Source organism: Silurus aristotelis (genome assembly GCF_946808225.1).
Source record: "Silurus aristotelis genome assembly, chromosome: 4".
In the NCBI taxonomy this organism is placed as follows: Eukaryota; Metazoa; Chordata; class Actinopteri; order Siluriformes; family Siluridae; genus Silurus; species Silurus aristotelis.
In genome coordinates, this window is record NC_139577.1 from 28657284 (window position 1) to 28674762 (window position 17479).

Genomic DNA, 17479 nt, shown 5'->3' on the forward strand with positions numbered 1-17479 from the left:
ATCCATCCATCCATCTATCTCTCTCTCCATCCAATTTGTGAAATTTGCCTGCATTCCTGCCATCAATTGTTTGTCTATTCAGCATTTTTGGTCTGTTGGTTGGTTAGTTGATCAGTTGGTCTGTCTGTCTGTCTGTCTGTCTGTCTGTACATATCTTTTCATCTCTCTACCTACTCTATCATCAATCTTTTAATCTGTCCATCAATCTTTACAATTGTGTATCCGTCTACATCTTATCTGTCTTTAGCCATCTTTTAATCTCTGTCTGTCTATCTGGTTATCTGTCTCTCCTTTCATCCATCTTTTAAATCTTTTAAAAAATTTTGTCTATCATTTTTTCCATCTAACTTTCTATCCACCATTCTAATTTCTATTTATTCGTGCTTAAATCTGTTCACCTACCAGATTTCCTGTTTCTCTACTTGTCCCCATCTGTCTGTCTGTACAGTAGGGGAAATAATTATTTGATCCCCTGCTGATTTTAAATTTAAGTCTAGAATTTTATGGAAGGTTTAATTTACCAGAAAGAGACAGAAACAAAATCCATAAAAAAAATTCCATTTAAGAAAGCTTATAATTAACCTGTATTTGATCAAGACCCAAATTAGTCCTGTCCCTTTAGGTAAGAACTCCTCATATCAACTCATTGTGTATAAAAGACACCGGTCACAGAATCAACCTCTTCCTTTCAAACTTCTCCACCACCATAGGCAAGACAAAAGAGCTGTCAAAGAATATCAGGGACAAGATTGTAGACCTGCACAAGGCTGGAATGGGCTACGAGATCATCAGATTGGTGCCTTGACAGTATGTTTTTGGTCACAGTCATGCTGAAAGGCCCGTCCATGACCCATCTTCAGTGTTCTGTCAGAGAGCAGGACCTCACACATTCTCCCAAACCTTCTCTGAATCATTCAGGGGTTTACTGGCAATCTTCAGATGGACCTGTTTATGTGCATTCTTTAGCATTCCAGCCTTATGCAGGTCTACAATCTTTTTGGTCTTGCCCATGGTGGTGGAGAGGTTTAAATGGAAGAGGTTGATTCTGTGACTGGAGTCTTTTAAACACATAATGAGTTGATATTAGGAGTCTTTTCTTAAAGGGACAGGATTACCGGTTATTTGGGTGTGTGGGAGTCAGAATTCTTGCTGGTTGGGGGAACAAATACATGTTTCACTCAATCAAATAAAAAATAATTTAGATATAATATTAATTTATATATTTTTTTATATTCTGTCTCTTTCTGTTAAAAATGAACCTACCATAAAAATACTAAACTGTTTATTTCTTTGTAAGGGGGTACATTTACAAAATCACAGGTGATCAAATAATTATTTCCCCCCACTGTATTTACACTTTTTTCCTCTGTCTATTTGTCTGTCTTTGCAATTTCAGTGCAGCAAGAATATTTAGTCAGCAGGAAATAAAAGTAGGGTCTTACTCGTCCTCTAGCAGAGGGTAATATGCCTCCCCTCCTACATCCTTCAGTCTCTGAGACACACAAATGTGTAGAAATCAATTCTCAGCACATCCATTTAACCAGTCAAAATTAACTCACACACACACACACACACACACACGCACACACGCACAAACGCACACACACAGGCTTACATTTTTTAGCTGACCCAGTGAGAGTGTCACAGTGGTGTCATCCAGCAGAAAACTTCTGTCTCTGCCCTGTCCAAACGTCTCTCCATCTTCTAAAATAAAACTGCAAAGAAGAGAATTTTGTGTTTGTGTATGTGCATGTGCATGTGTGTGTGTGTGTGTGTGTGTATGTATGAGTATGTGTGTGATTAGTATGTATGTATGAGTAAGTGTGTGATTAGTATGTATGTATGAGTATGTGTGTGATTAGTATGTATGTATAAGTATGTGTGTGATTAGTATGTATGTATGTATGAGTATGTGTGTGATTAGTATGTATGTATGTATGAGTATGTGTGTGATTAGTATGTATGTATGAGTATGTGTGTGATTAGTATGTATGTATGAGTATGTGTGTGATTAGTATGTATGTATGAGTATGTGTGTGATTAGTATGTATGTATGTATGAGTATGTGTGTGATTAGTATGTATGTATGTATGAGTATGTGTGTGATTAGTATGTATGTATGTATGAGTATGTGTGTGATTAGTATGTATGTATGAGTATGTGTGTGATTAGTATGTATGTATGAGTCTGTGTGTGATTAGTATGTATGTATGAGTAAGTGTGTGATTAGTATGTATGTATGAGTAAGTGTGTGATTAGTATGTATGTATGTATGAGTATGTGTGTGATTAGTATGTATGTATGAGTATGTGTGTGATTAGTATGTATGTATGAGTCTGTGTGTGATTAGTATGTATGTATGAGTAAGTGTGTGATATGTATGTATGTATGAGTATGTGTGTGATTAGTATGTATGTATGAGTCTGTGTGTGATTAGTATGTATGTATGAGTCTGTGTGTGATTAGTATGTATGTATGAGTCTGTGTGTGATTAGTATGTATGTATGAGTCTGTGTGTGATTAGTATGTATGTATGAGTATGTGTGTGATTAGTATGTATGTATGAGTATGTGTGTGATTAGTATGTATGTATGAGTATGTGTGTGATTAGTATGTATGTATGAGTATGTGTGTGATTAGTATGTATGTATGAGTATGTGTGTGATTAGTATGTATGTATGAGTCTGTGTGTGATTAGTATGTATGTATGTATGAGTATGTGTGTGATTAGTATGTATGTATGAGTCTGTGTGTGATTAGTATGTATGTATGAGTAAGTGTGTGATATGTATGTATGTATGAGTCTGTGTGTGATTAGTATGTATGTATGAGTATGTGTGTGATTAGTATGTATGTATGAGTATGTGTGTGATTAGTATGTATGTATGTATGAGTATGTGTGTGATTAGTATGTATGTATGAGTATGTGTGTGATTAGTATGTATGTATGAGTCTGTGTGTGATTAGTATGTATGTATGAGTATGTGTGTGATTAGTATGTATGTATGAGTCTGTGTGTGATTAGTATGTATGTATGTGTGTGATTAGTATGTATGTATGAGTATGTGTGTGATTAGTATGTATGTATGAGTATGTGTGTGATTAGTATGTATGTATGAGTATGTGTGTGATTAGTATGTATGTATGAGTATGTGTGTGATTAGTATGTATGTATGAGTATGTGTGTGATTAGTATGTATGTATGAGTATGTGTGTGATTAGTATGTATGTATGAGTATGTGTGTGATTAGTATGTATGTATGAGTATGTGTGTGATTCTCCTATCTGAAATAGCGCTAAAAGTGCTATAATTGTTTCCTCATAGAATGTGCAGAATTATTGTGAAAACTGATACATTAAAAAACCTCAGCAATAATAATAATCATAATAATAATAATAATAATCTGGAACAACTGAGCCCTCAATTGTGCAAACTGTTCTTTCATGCTTGATTCCTCGAGCATTACCAGCATTAACCTCTTCAGCAGTTTGTGCTACAGGAGTTCGTCTGTTGGATCGGACCACACGGACCAGGCTTCACTCCCCACATGCATCAACAAACCTGGGTCACCCACAATCCTTATGGCGCCCTTAGTCACAATCCGAAGTCCGAGGTTCTTTTACTGATGTTTATTACACGTAATGGAAGTGCAGATACAATCCTGTTACCGGTTCACCATTGCTCCTTCCTTGGACCACTTTTGATAGATACTGACCACTACAGACCAGGAACATCCCACAAGAGCTGCAGTTTTGAAGATGCTCTAACCCAGCCATCTAGACGTCACAATTTAGCCCTCGTTCAACTTTTATTTTTTCAAAAGACAAAATGTTTACTTGCTTGTCTTATTTACTCACCAACCCTAATGTTATTCCTAAATCCTGTGTATGTATATATATATATATATATATATATATATATATATATATATATATATATATATATACACACACACACACACACACACACACACACACTGTGTGTGTTGTGTGTGTGTGTGTGTGTGTGTGTGTGTGTGTGTGTGTGTGTGTGTGTGTGTGTGTGTGTGTACGTACTTGGGCAGGGTGCACACTGGAGGTTTCGACTGAATGATGCCCTTGTTTGTGAGTTCCTTCTCCAAATCTCCTCCTGCCAGACACCACAGGTGATAAACTTCATCCACAGATCTCTCGTTCAGGAAGTTCTCTCCATCCACTGCACACAACACCACACAGACAACAATAAAGATACATTTAACTCATAGAACACTTATAAACAAATTACTATTTCATCATTCATATAATATTAAATAGAAATACATACATTTTATAGCATTTATTTTCTGATTCTTTTTTAAATATAGCTAAAAAATATATATATATATATATATATATATATATATATATATATATATATATATATATATATATATATATATATATATATATATATAAGTAGGGCTGCAGCTATCGATTATTATAGTTTTTCGAATATTCTACAGATTATTCCAACGATTAATCGAGTGATCGGATAAGAAGTACTTTTCCGTTATTTGAGCGCGATACTAAATATACATTAGAAAATATGACTGGTAATTTGTTTCCTTTTTGAAAAATGTACATGTTATTGCTGAAATTACATACAAGAATATCTGTGAAAACTAAACCCTTTTACTGCATTTATTTGCCATATTACATCAAAATGCAAATATATAAATAAAAAATCTGAAATAAAAATATAGAATAAATTTCTTTAGGTGTTAATCTGAAATGACTACTTTCTGTCGTTTTCTTTGGCCTAAATCTATGGAAGCCCATTTCTGCCAAAAAGGTTTGACCAATTCCAACTTTTTTACCTCGCAATTGTGACTTTATTTCTCGTAATCATTCGACATTTCTGGTGGATTCACCGGCAACCATGTTGTCGCCTAAAGCTTGGAGCTGTTGGTGTATGAACGAGGCTCTTCTGCTTCATCTGTCTTTCTCCATCTCCTTCAGAACTGATTGTTAGACAGAGTTCGCTCAAGGGATCAGAGGTTTAATTCTATGCAATTCTACTGATTGTAGCCTTTTTCATTTTCAATATGTAAAGCTTTCTGGCGCTACAGAGGGGGTGATGCCTGATTGGCAAAAAAAAAAAAAAAAAAAAAAAAGTCGGAATTGCGAGAAAAAAAAGTCGGAATTTGGCAAACTTTTTTTTTTATGTCTCGGAAAAAAAGGCTTCCATATGAATCTTCTCCTTGCCCCTTTGCTGTTTTCCCTCCGGTCCTCAATTTCTTTATTCTTCAGCATTTTCTGTTCATTGTTTTCATATCCAGAGCGCTCCAGAGTTTAGCAGGTGGTGAGTCAGTAATAATAATCAGATAATTGCTCCTTGTGTAGTTAAATGGACTAAACAAATATTGATATATTTTGTATTCGAATTACTCAAGGAATCGGTTCAGCGCTACTTCTAATCGCTGATTGAGTGATATACCAGGAAATGCCTTTCAAAATAACGCAAATATTGTAACAGAAATAAAAATCTATTCAACGCAAACGATCACGGCTACATATATCTGCATCCCAACACTTAAAACTATAAATTTGCTATTTTATTGTCAAGCGTTTTCTCAGACTACAGTTAATCAATTGTACAGCAGACGCTCGACATAATCCACAACTAAAATAACTGTGTTGTTTGCAAAGCTGTTAATGGTTAGAAGCACTTATTTTATGTTTATAAAAGCCTGGTGAGAAAACATCTGTTTAATCACAGCCATAATGTAGATGAGAACAGGAACTAATCTCTCTCAGACGCTCCACAAAATAAAACCATAAACCACTATAAATGACCAGCGAGTCATTTACTGAAAATAAATAATTTTGAATTATAAAATCAGTGTTTTAAAAGAAAAATTCTGACAATACATGTATAAAAATGTATACGTTCTACAAGTTACAAATGTCTCTTTATGCACTAAATACATGATTATAAAAAGTTTATTTTTTATTCACTTTTTATTATAATATTTTCTTCATGATCTGGCCTTCATAATCATTCAAGACTCACCATGAACTGTTTTACACTCGGGTCTCCATGAGTGAACAGTTGAACCTTAACAATGATGGAACTATAATGAATGGACATTCGGTCCCTTTCCCTGTGAGGCTGGTTCCTCTCAACGTTTCTTCCTCATGAAGTCTCAGGGTGGTTTTCCTTGCCACTGTTACCACTGGCTCACTCATTAAGCATAAAGAGCAATTTAGAAATGTAACGTTTATATTTGTAATCTATATATTTCTGTCAATTTGCCATGGGACAAACTACATTGTTAAAAGTGCTATACAAATGAATCTGAATAAAATTGAATAATGGAGAGGAACAAAAACCTACTACACTCTGCCACCCGAATAGACAAGCACCACCTTCACAGAGTGGTTAGGTCACCCGAGCGCATCAATGGGACCAAATCCTGTGTCAGGAAATGGGCTGGGAGACTCATAAAGGACCCTGTACATCGCGCATACCGTCTTCCACAGGTTTCTTCACTATGGCAGGCAATGCAAACTGCTCCAAACAAGAACCTCCAAACGTCTGACAACGACAAAGATTTTAAACACCCTCAAATAAGCTCAATCTATACTGGGCATTTTTTTTTAACTACAGTACCATACCTTTACTATTCCTTTACATTCACTGCACTAAAATGCTACTTCCTTTTTTGGCCAAATGTGTACTGTTGTCTATGCTTGGTCAACATGATGTGTAATCTGTAATCTGTCTAAAGAAAGAGATCAGTATTAAAGGGATTAGACCTTTGCAGAGTTCATTGATGTCGTCAGGAAGCTGGAGGTGAGCACAGCGCAGTGAAGAGGAGAACAGGCTCACTGGGCTCTTGTACAGAGTGTAGAGGCAGGAAATGCTCTCAAAGACAGTGTCTTCCAAGAGCTGAGCTGGAGTCACCCTAAAAAAAAATACAAAATAAAAAAACAAACTTTAGCAAGTTATACAGTTTGGGAATTTGGTAAAAATGCATGTAGGAAAAAACTAAAATTTTAAGAATAACAAATAAATGAACAGAAGTAATTGAGCTGAAATCAGGGAAATGAAAGTGGCAAGCTAAGAGCTTTACTTTCGACTTGAAATGTTAAATAGAAACAAGTCGACACGCTAGATCTGATTTTGGCTGAAACCGAAAACCGATATCAGTAAAAACAGATCAGATAATGGTTCTCGGTACATATGGTGAAAAACTGTAATTAGAAAAGCACTTTCTTTTGGTAATTTCGATATATCAATTGAAAAACTCTTTTCTGCTGAGGATGTTTCCACAGAAAGATCCATGAGGTTACGATGGAGAGTTAAGCTCAAGATCCATGAAGATCAATGTGTAATTAATCCAGAAAGAATACTAATACAATACAATATAGTAGTATACAATATATCATAATAATAATGTATATAGTAATATAGAATATACAGTGAGGAAAATAAGTATTTGAACACCCTGCTATTTTGCAAGTTCCCCCACTTAGAAATCATGGAGGGGTCTAAAATTGTCATCGTAGGTGCATGTCCACTGTGAGAGACATAATCTAAAAAAAGAAATTCAGAAATCACAATATATGATTTTTTTACTATTTATTTGTGTAATACAGCTGCAAATAAGTATTTGAACACCTGAGAAAGTCAATGTTAATATTTGGTACAGTAGCCTTTGTTTGCAATTACAGAGGTCAAATGTTTCCTGTAGTTTTTCACCAGGTTTGCACACACTGCAGGAGGGATTTTGGCCCACTCCTCCACACAGATCTTCTCTAGATCAGTCAGGTTTCTGGCCTGTCGCTGAGAAACACGGAGTTTGAGCTCCCTCCAAAGATTCTCTATTGGGTTTAGGTCTGGAGACTGGCTAGGCCATGCCAGAACCTTGATATGCTTCTTACAGAGCCAATCCTTGGTTATCCTGGCTGTGTGCTTCGGGTCATTGTCATGTTGGAAGACCCAGCCTCGACCCATCTTCAATGCTCTAACTGAGGGAAGGAGGTTGTTCCCCAAAATCTCGCTATACATGGCCCCGGTCATCCTCTCCTTAATACAGTGCAGTCGCCCTGTCCCATGTGCAGAAAAACACCCCCAAAGCATGATGCTACCACCCCCATGCTTCACAGTAGGGATGGTGTTCTTGGGATGGTACTCATCATTCTCCTTCCTCCAAACACGTTTAGTTGAATTATGACCCAAAAGTTCTATTTTGGTCTCATCTGACCACATGACTTTCTCCCATGACTCCTCTGGATCATCCAAATGGTCATTGGCAAACTTAAGACGTGCCTGGACATGTGCTGGTTTAAGCAGGGAAACCTTCCGTGCCATGCATGATTTCAAACCATGACGTCTTAGTGTATTACCAACAGTAACCTTGCAAACGGTGGTCCCAGCTCTTTTCAGGTCATTGACCAGCTCCTCCCGTGTAGTTCTGGGCTGATTTCTCACCTTCCTTAGGATCATTGAAACCCCACGAGGTGAGATCTTGCATGAAGCCCCAGTCCAAGGGAGATTGACAGTCATGTTTAGCTTCTTCCATTTTCTAATGATTGCTCCAACAATGGACCTTTTTTCACCAAGCTGCTTGGCAATTTCCCCGTAGCCCTTTCCAGCCTTGTGGAGGTGTACAATTTTGTCTCTAGTGTCTTTGGACAGCTCTTTGGTCTTGGCCATGTTAGTAGTTGGATTCTTACTGATTGTATGGGGTGGACAGGTGTCTTTATGCAGCTAACAACCTCAAACAGGTGCATCTAATTTAGGATAATAAATGTAGTGGAGGTGGACATTTTAAAGGCAGACTAACAGGTCTTTGTGGGTCAGAATTCTAGCTGATAGACAGGTGTTCAAATACTTATTTGCAGCTGTATCATACAAATAAATAGTTTAAAAATCATACATTGTGATTTCTGGATTTTTTTTTTAGATTATGTCTCTCACAGTGGACATGCACCTACGATGACAATTTCAGACCCCTCCATGATTTCTAAATGGGAGAACTTGCAAAATAGCAGGGTGTTCAAATACTTATTTTCCTCACTGTAGTTATATAATAATATATAGTATTGTAATAATTCTAATAAAACAATATTATAGTATATACTAGGATTTGTATAGTTTATAAAAAAAAAAAAAAAATACTAATATCAATTGTTACAATGGTTAGAGCAACAATTAGCATGAACCGTTTTGTATTCAAGTGTCCATCAGTGAACGGTTGATGAACCTCAACATGATATGATCTGTAATAAATGGACATTCCCTCAGATGGGATGGTTCCACTCAAGATTTCTTCTTATTATATTAGGGAATTTTTCCTTGCCATAGTCGCCACTGGCTCGTTCATTAGGCATACGTTTAAAGGGACTTACTTATTACTTTTTATTCTATAAATCTGCTTTGGAACAGTGTCCAGTGTTAAAACCATTATACTGAAATGTATTTAGAATTGTAGTGGTTAAGGTGCTGAATCCAAAGGGAGAGTTCAAATCCCAGCCACACCAAGCTGCCACTCCTGGGTACCTGAGCAAATCTAATAGCTGTTCAGGTGTATAAATGAGATAAATCTTAGTTGTATAAGGGTGTCTGCCAAATAAAATACATGTAAATCAAATTAAATTTTAAGAAATAAAATTTTGGGTTGCAGTTTTAAAGAAAGAATCAACAACTTCTCTCTAGCAACTTACTGTGGTACAAGAGGAATAAGAAAATTTGTTAGCTGACTACCCACAGTAACACATAAAGGTGAAAGCTTAATGGTTGTTTGGGAGCAGAGAAGGTTGGAGACTTTTTTCAGGTGAAAGGAAAACAAAACCAACATGGCTACTATTCCATAATTTTCCCACTGTGGGATAAATAAAGGTATATCTTATAATTCAACACCATGCAAAGTCTGTCTTGACAGACAGGTCGACCTGAGACCCCTCATTGTAGCGAGATTACTTCCCGTTCCTGTGCAAGGAGAAAAGTGTTGGTGAAGAACCCGGGATTACTTTGCTCTGTGTTTCACAATGGGAGATATAGACCACTCATGGATTGCACGTGATCCTGCTATGCCTAAATTACATGGGCTCGGACCTTCTGCCTCCTAGCACTGCATGTGCTAAGGATGGCTAAGACACATTCAGTCTATAAAATAGCACAAAAGTGTGTGGCATAGCCCAACCAGCTGCTCACAAATATCCTGAACAGACACTCCCACTGGGTTGCCCTAGATAGTTTAACTGCTGTCAAATCAGCCGTGGCCACTCCCTACACGGAGGGACCTCCTGTCCCAGGCGGGTGGGAAGATTTATCATCCAAACCCAGACAGGGTATCTCTCTGGGCCTGGCCCGTGAAAGGTGGGACTTGAATGTTGCAGGTTTACCCCCATCAGTTATACACACTATTCAGAGTGCCAAAGCCTCATCTACTTGCACACTTTATAACAATAAATAGCCAGTCTTTAAAGAGTGGTGTGACCGAAGTCACATTGTCCCTTTCCAGTGTTCATTGGGAGACATATGTTTTCTCCAGGATTTAGTGGATAAATGGAAAGCTCTTTCTACTTTGAAAGTACATCTAGCAGCTATTTCTGTATGTCATGTCTTGTTTGGTAACAAACCTGCAGATCGGCACCCTTTAATAAGTCGTTTTATGAAAGGAGCCGGTGTCTAGGCAGGGCCTTATGTAAGAGGCCGGTGTCTAGGCAGATGGTTCCACTGTGGGATATGTCTATGGTTTTATGGGCGCTTTCTCAACACCCTTTCGTGCCAGTGGATGGCATAGGGTTGAAATTTCTCTCTTAAGACAGTGCTGCTTGTAGCTCTGGTGACAGCTAACGAGTGAGCGAGCTGCAAGCCCTGTCTGTCAATCCATCCTGTTTACAGTTTGCCCCAGGGCTCACAAAAGTTTCCTTTTGCCCAGCCCAGCGTTTGTACCTAAAGTAGGAGTTTCTTCTTATAGATGACTCATTGCAGAGCTTTCGGCTTTCCACCCTCCTCTATTCTTTTCTCGGGAGGAAGAGAGTTTGAATTCCTTATGTCCAGTGTGGGATCTCCATACATATGTCAAGAGAACAGCAGGTTTCAGGAAGAATGACCAGCTGTTTTTGTCTTGGGCTGCTCCTAACAAGGGGACATGGCTGAGTACGGAGACATCAAGATTCGTCACAACACACTAGTCGATGTTCGTAGGGTAGTTTGACCTTTGAATGCTTACCTTGATGTGTGAAGCCCTCATTTAGATTGATGGCACTAATTCCCTACCGTAGTAATATAATACTCGATAGGTCGAAAAGGAATAGCGTGCCTTGACGTGGACACTATTCCGAATTTCACAATGTCACTTATCACGATCACGTGTGGTTCCCTGGTGGTCTAGTGGTAAGGATGCGGCGCTCTCACCGCTGCGGCCCGGGTTCGATCCCTGGTCAGGGAACCAACCCCAGCTATTAGGGTTGCACAAGCCAGTGCACTCTTAGTGCTGGTCCCAAGCCCATGATAAATGGGGAGGGAATCCAGCGTAAAAACATGTGCCAAATCGAACATGCGGATCATAAATACGGATGATCCGCTGTGGCGACCCCTAATGGGAGAAGCCGAAAGAAAGTTACTTATCACGGTCACATATGACTGGTTTCGCATTCGGTGGCAGAAGCCAATGACGGCCCGCTCGATGAACAGTTTAGCAAAAACCAGCAGGATACTGAATGTGCTATGAGAGCTCGATGTAGTCCCTCACGGGAAGAAAACATGAATGATATTGTAAGGGGTCTTGACAGACAGGATGACCTAAGTAGTAAAGGTGGGGCAGAGCCTGATCTCAGGTCGACCCGTCTGTCAAGAAGCCTGTGGTGTCATAGAAGCTTCCATAGTTGGTCACGCCCAAAGCGATTTCCATAGTGAAATACCGAGTGAAGATAGAAAAAGAACTCTAATTCTACTTCATCTTTACTAATTGCACTTCATCTTTACTAATTCCACTTCACACAGCGTGCAGCTGAGTGTTTCTTCCAACTTAAACCATTCTCAGACAATCAGTAAGCCTACTAAATCAAACAAACAAAAAAATAATTACAGCAGCTAGGAACGCATTAAATCTCCAGTCACAGCTGGCCCACGTGGCCGGCTTTTAATGTCCTCACAGCAATGTTCTTCCTTCAGGAAATGATGGACGGTGCAAGGCAGCTTACCGTTTTGAAGGCAGAAAAGTCAGGCATTTCCTCAATAACAGCAGCACGTTGTCAGGAAGCTCCTGGAACACACATGGACTCTATAACTAGTAACAGGCCAATCGTGTGTGAACGCAGCCAAAAGGCATCTAGTGGATGGTTTTTGTACAAAAGAGAAGTGTGGATGTGGATCAGGCGAACTGTGACACTCACCTTAATGGCATCCAGGCAGCCGTGCTCTTCAGCCAGCACAGTCACGATGTCATCCATGCATCCTTCATGAGAAGGATAGAGAGAAAAGCAATAACGTTTATGTGGCCAAAGATGAAGGATAGAACAACAGAATAGCTAAATAGCATTATACGCATACACGGATATATAAAAGACTACGTGTTTCCATACTTTTGATTTTTTATTTTTTTTTTTGACAAATGCATGTTCCTTTTTATTTCTATGCAACAAACTCATTTAAAAGAGAAAAATACACACAAATTGGAAAGTAAATTATTGAATTTCTGTGGAGTTCTGTGAACAGATGAGTCCAAATTTTATATTTCTGGCTCTAACAGGGGAACTGGAGAGACGCGTAATGCTTTGGGGATGTTTTAGAGCAGGAAAGGTTGGAAACTTATTTGAGGTGAAAGGAACCAACATGGCTCCCATGCCATACTTCAACACCATGCAATTTCATCTGGACTGCAAATTATTGGCTCTGACTTCACCTTACAACAAGACAATAACCCAAATCATATATCCAACCTCTGTTTTAAGTGTTTTTAAGTATTATTTACTAAGCAAACAGTCAGCTGGAGTGATATCGATCATGGAACGGCCTGTCCAGTCACTGCACCTAAATCCTAATAAACTGCATCACAAGGTCAGAAAGAAAGAAATGCCAAGAGTGTATAAAGTTGTAATGTATGCTGAAGTAAAATAAAAGTTTAACATCTGTACATTTATATATTTTATTAGGTCAAAGTAAAAAGTTGTAGCATATATACAAAATAAACATTAAAAGGATTAAAGACTAGGTGAGTTCTTACCTAAAGTTATGATGAACTTTAATCTCTGGCTAATTTCAATGTTCTGTAAAATCCGCCTGCCCTGTTAGGGAAACGGAAAATGACATTTAGGCTCATTAAAAAAAAAGTACTTGATTGCTTGTTAGAGCAGAGAAATGCACATGGATAAATAAAAAAGCAGCTTTCCTTTTAGGATAAAAAAAAAACATGGCTACATTTGAGAAAGAGAAAAAGAAGAAAAATATAAGGGTCATACAGCACAGAGCTCAAACAGAAGCACCCCAAGAGACCACACGTCTGACTTGGGGCCTGAGGGCAGAGGGACCTCGCTGAGTGAGGGATCAGTGGATTGGAACACGCCCTGGGCGATAACTTCGGGAGCGAGGTAAGACGGATACCTACACACAAAGAAAGGCAGAGAGATTCTGGATTAGTACATCAATATCAGGGGAATTAAAAGAATACTGTCTACCTTCTCTTTCTATAGGCTACACCTGTGATCGATAGAAACAAAGACGTGACACGTTTTTATTTCGATAGAAAATCTATTCACGTGAATCCCACACTAAAGCAAGTCTAAGGGCAGGCATCCAATTCTGTTAAAAAAACGCCCATACATTGACAGAAATAATTTTATTGAGAGTTGAAATAATAGTGTTAAGCTCTAAATCCGTATAATATGCTTTATTTTAATTAGGAATAGTTTTATGAAGTGAGGATTAAAATCCTTATTACTAACTCCAAAGTGTATGAATATGCAAATTGCATGTGCAAAATATGAAAGATTTCTCTTGTGTTGCATTGCGTGTATTTGCATATTTGCACATGATTGGATCTTTTGTGATGCAATAACATATCTAAAAAAAAAACACACCCTGATAAAAATAAATAAAGAAAATTAAAGAAAATGCTTTGAAGTGTCAGGTGACTTTACTCATATGTCGTCATAAACGACGTATTTAAAAAAAAATTATGAAAAGAAAATAAATAAATAAATAAATAAATAAATAAATAAATAAATAAATAAATAAATAAATAAATAAATGAGAAGAAAAAGCAATCCAGTCAGAAAGGTGCTGTCTGAAATCTGGACATAGTGCCCAATAAAATAATAAATAAACAAAATTTTATATTAATATTAATATTATTATTATAAAAAAAAATAATAATAAAAAAAAAATAATAGTTCTCATTTATATAGTGCTGTTACTGAACTCAAGAATGCTTTACAATAAAGATCAATATACAACAATTAAACAGTCAATCTTATGGATATGGACATTTGCCCAAAACACAACAAAAGTCAATGCAGCTCCATGCAGCAGCTCAATCAAAATAATAAAGCTGTAATAATAAACATAATAAATATAAAACAATGTTCATAAAAAATATTTCTAAATCATCTAAGACAACAGCTATGCATATAGACTGATAGAGGTTGAAGTTAAAAGTGTGTGCACGCTTCCAAAAAAGGACATTTCGGAAACTTTTTATGCTTTAAAACAGAATAGAATACTGCAAATGATTAATATCATCTACATGTTTTCGTCTCCTTCTGATAAGTCAAAAACACTTGGAGTTTTGCTTAGTGTTGCACTACACTGAACATTTTTGGCTGAAATTCTTTCCTACAGATTCAGAGGACGTTACGACTCGTACCTACAGTGATAAAGTGAACTATAAAAACTCATCATAAGAAACAAAAAGTGTTTCCAACTTGTTTTCTGTGCTTTTTCTGGGTTTTTTCATAAATTGGAGGGGGTGAAAAAACAAGTTAGACAGACAGGTGCTGACTGAAATCTGTGTATACTGTCCAATAAATATATTTATACAAAAAAATTCTAATTCATACACAACAGAGCCTCACTGCCTGCACATGAGCCAACTCATATTGTTCACATCATGCGTGCACAATAAGCCCAGGCGCTGTGAATCACTGCTGCCGAATCAAAGTTTGAAGACAGATAAGCGTTATTAAATTTTCGAGACAGATGTTGCTGCACAAAAGCCAATAGACAAGGACATGCATGGTCAGAAGTATGCACTCTGTGTTCATCATTCTTCTGTGGAAAAAGGCAATCTCCAGCCGGATATTAGGGATGCAGGCCCCCCCGGCAAACAGGCAAGTCGGGGCCTTGCGCTTATTTACGACTGGCCACGAGGAAGCTCGCTTTGATATCCGAGACCCGGGTTTTGATGAAAATGAAGATGGCCCGCAATGACACGCATCTTATATTAGCCCATCTTATTTCATTATGGAATGCGCCGCACTGCGCATCGCATTGATCTTTTCTTTCACGAAATGCTGACGGGCCCAAATCACAGCCATGATGCATCGAGTGTGGGGTTTGGAACTTTTCCCTTGTGTTTTTTTTTTTTTTTTTTTTTTTTACATAATAGGAATTTGAAAAGGATTTGATTAAAAAAGAAAAAATACACAAATGTATATAATAAGTATTTTTAATGGACTATAATGGAATATAATGTTGAGAAGGATTAGAGAAGGAGGGGAAAAAATGTAAAACACACTCACCCAATAGGGAAGTCCACATCTGCTCCTTGATCCGTCATGTAATAAAGACCAAAGTTGGCCAGTTTTACTTTTCCCTGTTTATAGAGTGAAGAAAGAATCAATGCAGGCCAATGAAAACAACACATGCACCATCAAAACAGGCGACCACAAAAACATCTGGCCTCTCGAATTATAACGCTTATTTATGTTAAATACAAAATCTGTACATTTCAGTGATTTTCTTACTTCAAATGATGATCGCATGATTTTATGATTTTCTTAGTGTTCCTTGATTTCCCGTTTTTTTTTTTTTTTTTAAAGAGCACCTTTTTAAGGAAAGAATATTAAAAAAAAAAAAAAAAACACTACTATACACTATATACAGTACATTCAGTAAACACATGTCAAGAAATAATTTTCAGTTTTATACACAATTTAATAAAAATAACTAAGTAAGTTTAAATATTATCAGTTTATTATATTTTCATTAATTTATAGGATAAATTGTACAATCCAATCAGTCCCTAATTGTAAATAAAATCTCTGATTTGTTCTTTTTTTCTGCACATTTTTAGCACAAGTTTGCTCACAACCTTTTATGAAAACTGTCTATAATGATATGCCTGTATATGTGTATAGACCGAAACTGGTTAAGTGCTAAATTTTGTGTAATCCTTCGAGAATTAAAAAAAAAAAAAGACATTTAAATTTTTCATAAACCAAAAAAATTTTTAATTTGTAATTAATGAATACCATCCGTCTGTAGGTTTTTAGCTACATCTGGTAAATTAAAAACACTTCCGGTTGTGCTTAGTGATCCACCAGAAATAAAAGATTTTGGCCGAACAATGTACATAAAAAACAAAACAAACCCTTTTTGAATAATTATTTAAATAATTATGCTTATTTTCATGTGCTTCAATAGATATCAGCACTTTGATTAAAAGTAAAAAAGAATACAAAATTAAACAATTTAAATATATTATACCTAAAATATCAATATATTCTTTAATTAGAAACATCCAAAATAAATAAATAAAGCAATTAGAACTTTTCTAGTGAAAATCAACAGCAAAGCAATGAATGAACTAAACTAAACCTCAGACTGTAAACCACTAAGTGATAGTAAAAACAAACTGTAAAATTCAAAAGTCGCAGCATGGCGATGGCCCTATGCACACCGCTCCATGAAGATATGCCTTACACATCTTTAGAGCTCTGCCCTCAACTCTATTGAACAGCTTTGGGATGAATGTGAACACTGACTGCACCCCAGGCCTCCTCACCTCACGTACATCAGTACCTGACTTTACTAACACCCATGTAGATGTATGAGCACAAATCTCCACAAGCACACTCCAAAACCTACTGGAACATCTTCCCAGAAGAGTGAACATTAATATAACAGAAATGGGGACTACATGTCGAATGGAGTATTTAAATAGCACATATTATATTAAGGAAAGCTGGAAAGCAGTTCGTCCTGAAAACTGAAAAGGTTACAGCTTTACCTCTGAGCATTACAAAGAACTGCCACTAAAGTCTCATTCCAAAATGTTAAACGTCATCCCCCACATATATCCATGTGTTGATTGCTACTATAGAAACCAAAACACATTAGAACAAGCTGCGTTAAATTAAACCTCACCTTTGGACTAAGCAGTTTCAAGATTTTATTTGTTCAGTATCACGATAAAAATGTTAATAGCTTTTCATTTCCTCTGCATTTCTGAGCCGCAGTTCTGCTTTTTCTCAGTCTTTCCTCAATAATCATCCCTTCTCTTTCTTC

At 37.0% G+C, this 17479-nt stretch overlaps 1 protein-coding gene across 2 annotated transcripts in view; it reads right to left on the reverse strand.

The window, feature by feature from the left end:
• The window catches only part of tbck (TBC1 domain containing kinase), a 111117-nt gene that overhangs the window by 81070 nt on the left and 12568 nt on the right, over positions 1 to 17479 (reverse strand). For both annotated transcript variants that reach the window (XR_014533086.1, XM_083538662.1), the window contains exons 5-13: positions 15712 to 15785; positions 13435 to 13576; positions 13200 to 13260; positions 12370 to 12431; positions 12178 to 12239; positions 6778 to 6926; positions 4057 to 4195; positions 1616 to 1715; positions 1443 to 1492 (exon numbers count right to left, since the gene is read on the reverse strand). Coding sequence is in view for 1 of the 2 variants with exons in the window: in XM_083538662.1 (XP_083394788.1) it covers positions 1443 to 1492; positions 1616 to 1715; positions 4057 to 4195; positions 6778 to 6926; positions 12178 to 12239; positions 12370 to 12431; positions 13200 to 13260; positions 13435 to 13576; positions 15712 to 15785 (839 nt within the window). In the remaining variant the exon portion in view is untranslated. The remainder of the gene's footprint in view (positions 1 to 1442; positions 1493 to 1615; positions 1716 to 4056; positions 4196 to 6777; positions 6927 to 12177; positions 12240 to 12369; positions 12432 to 13199; positions 13261 to 13434; positions 13577 to 15711; positions 15786 to 17479) is intronic.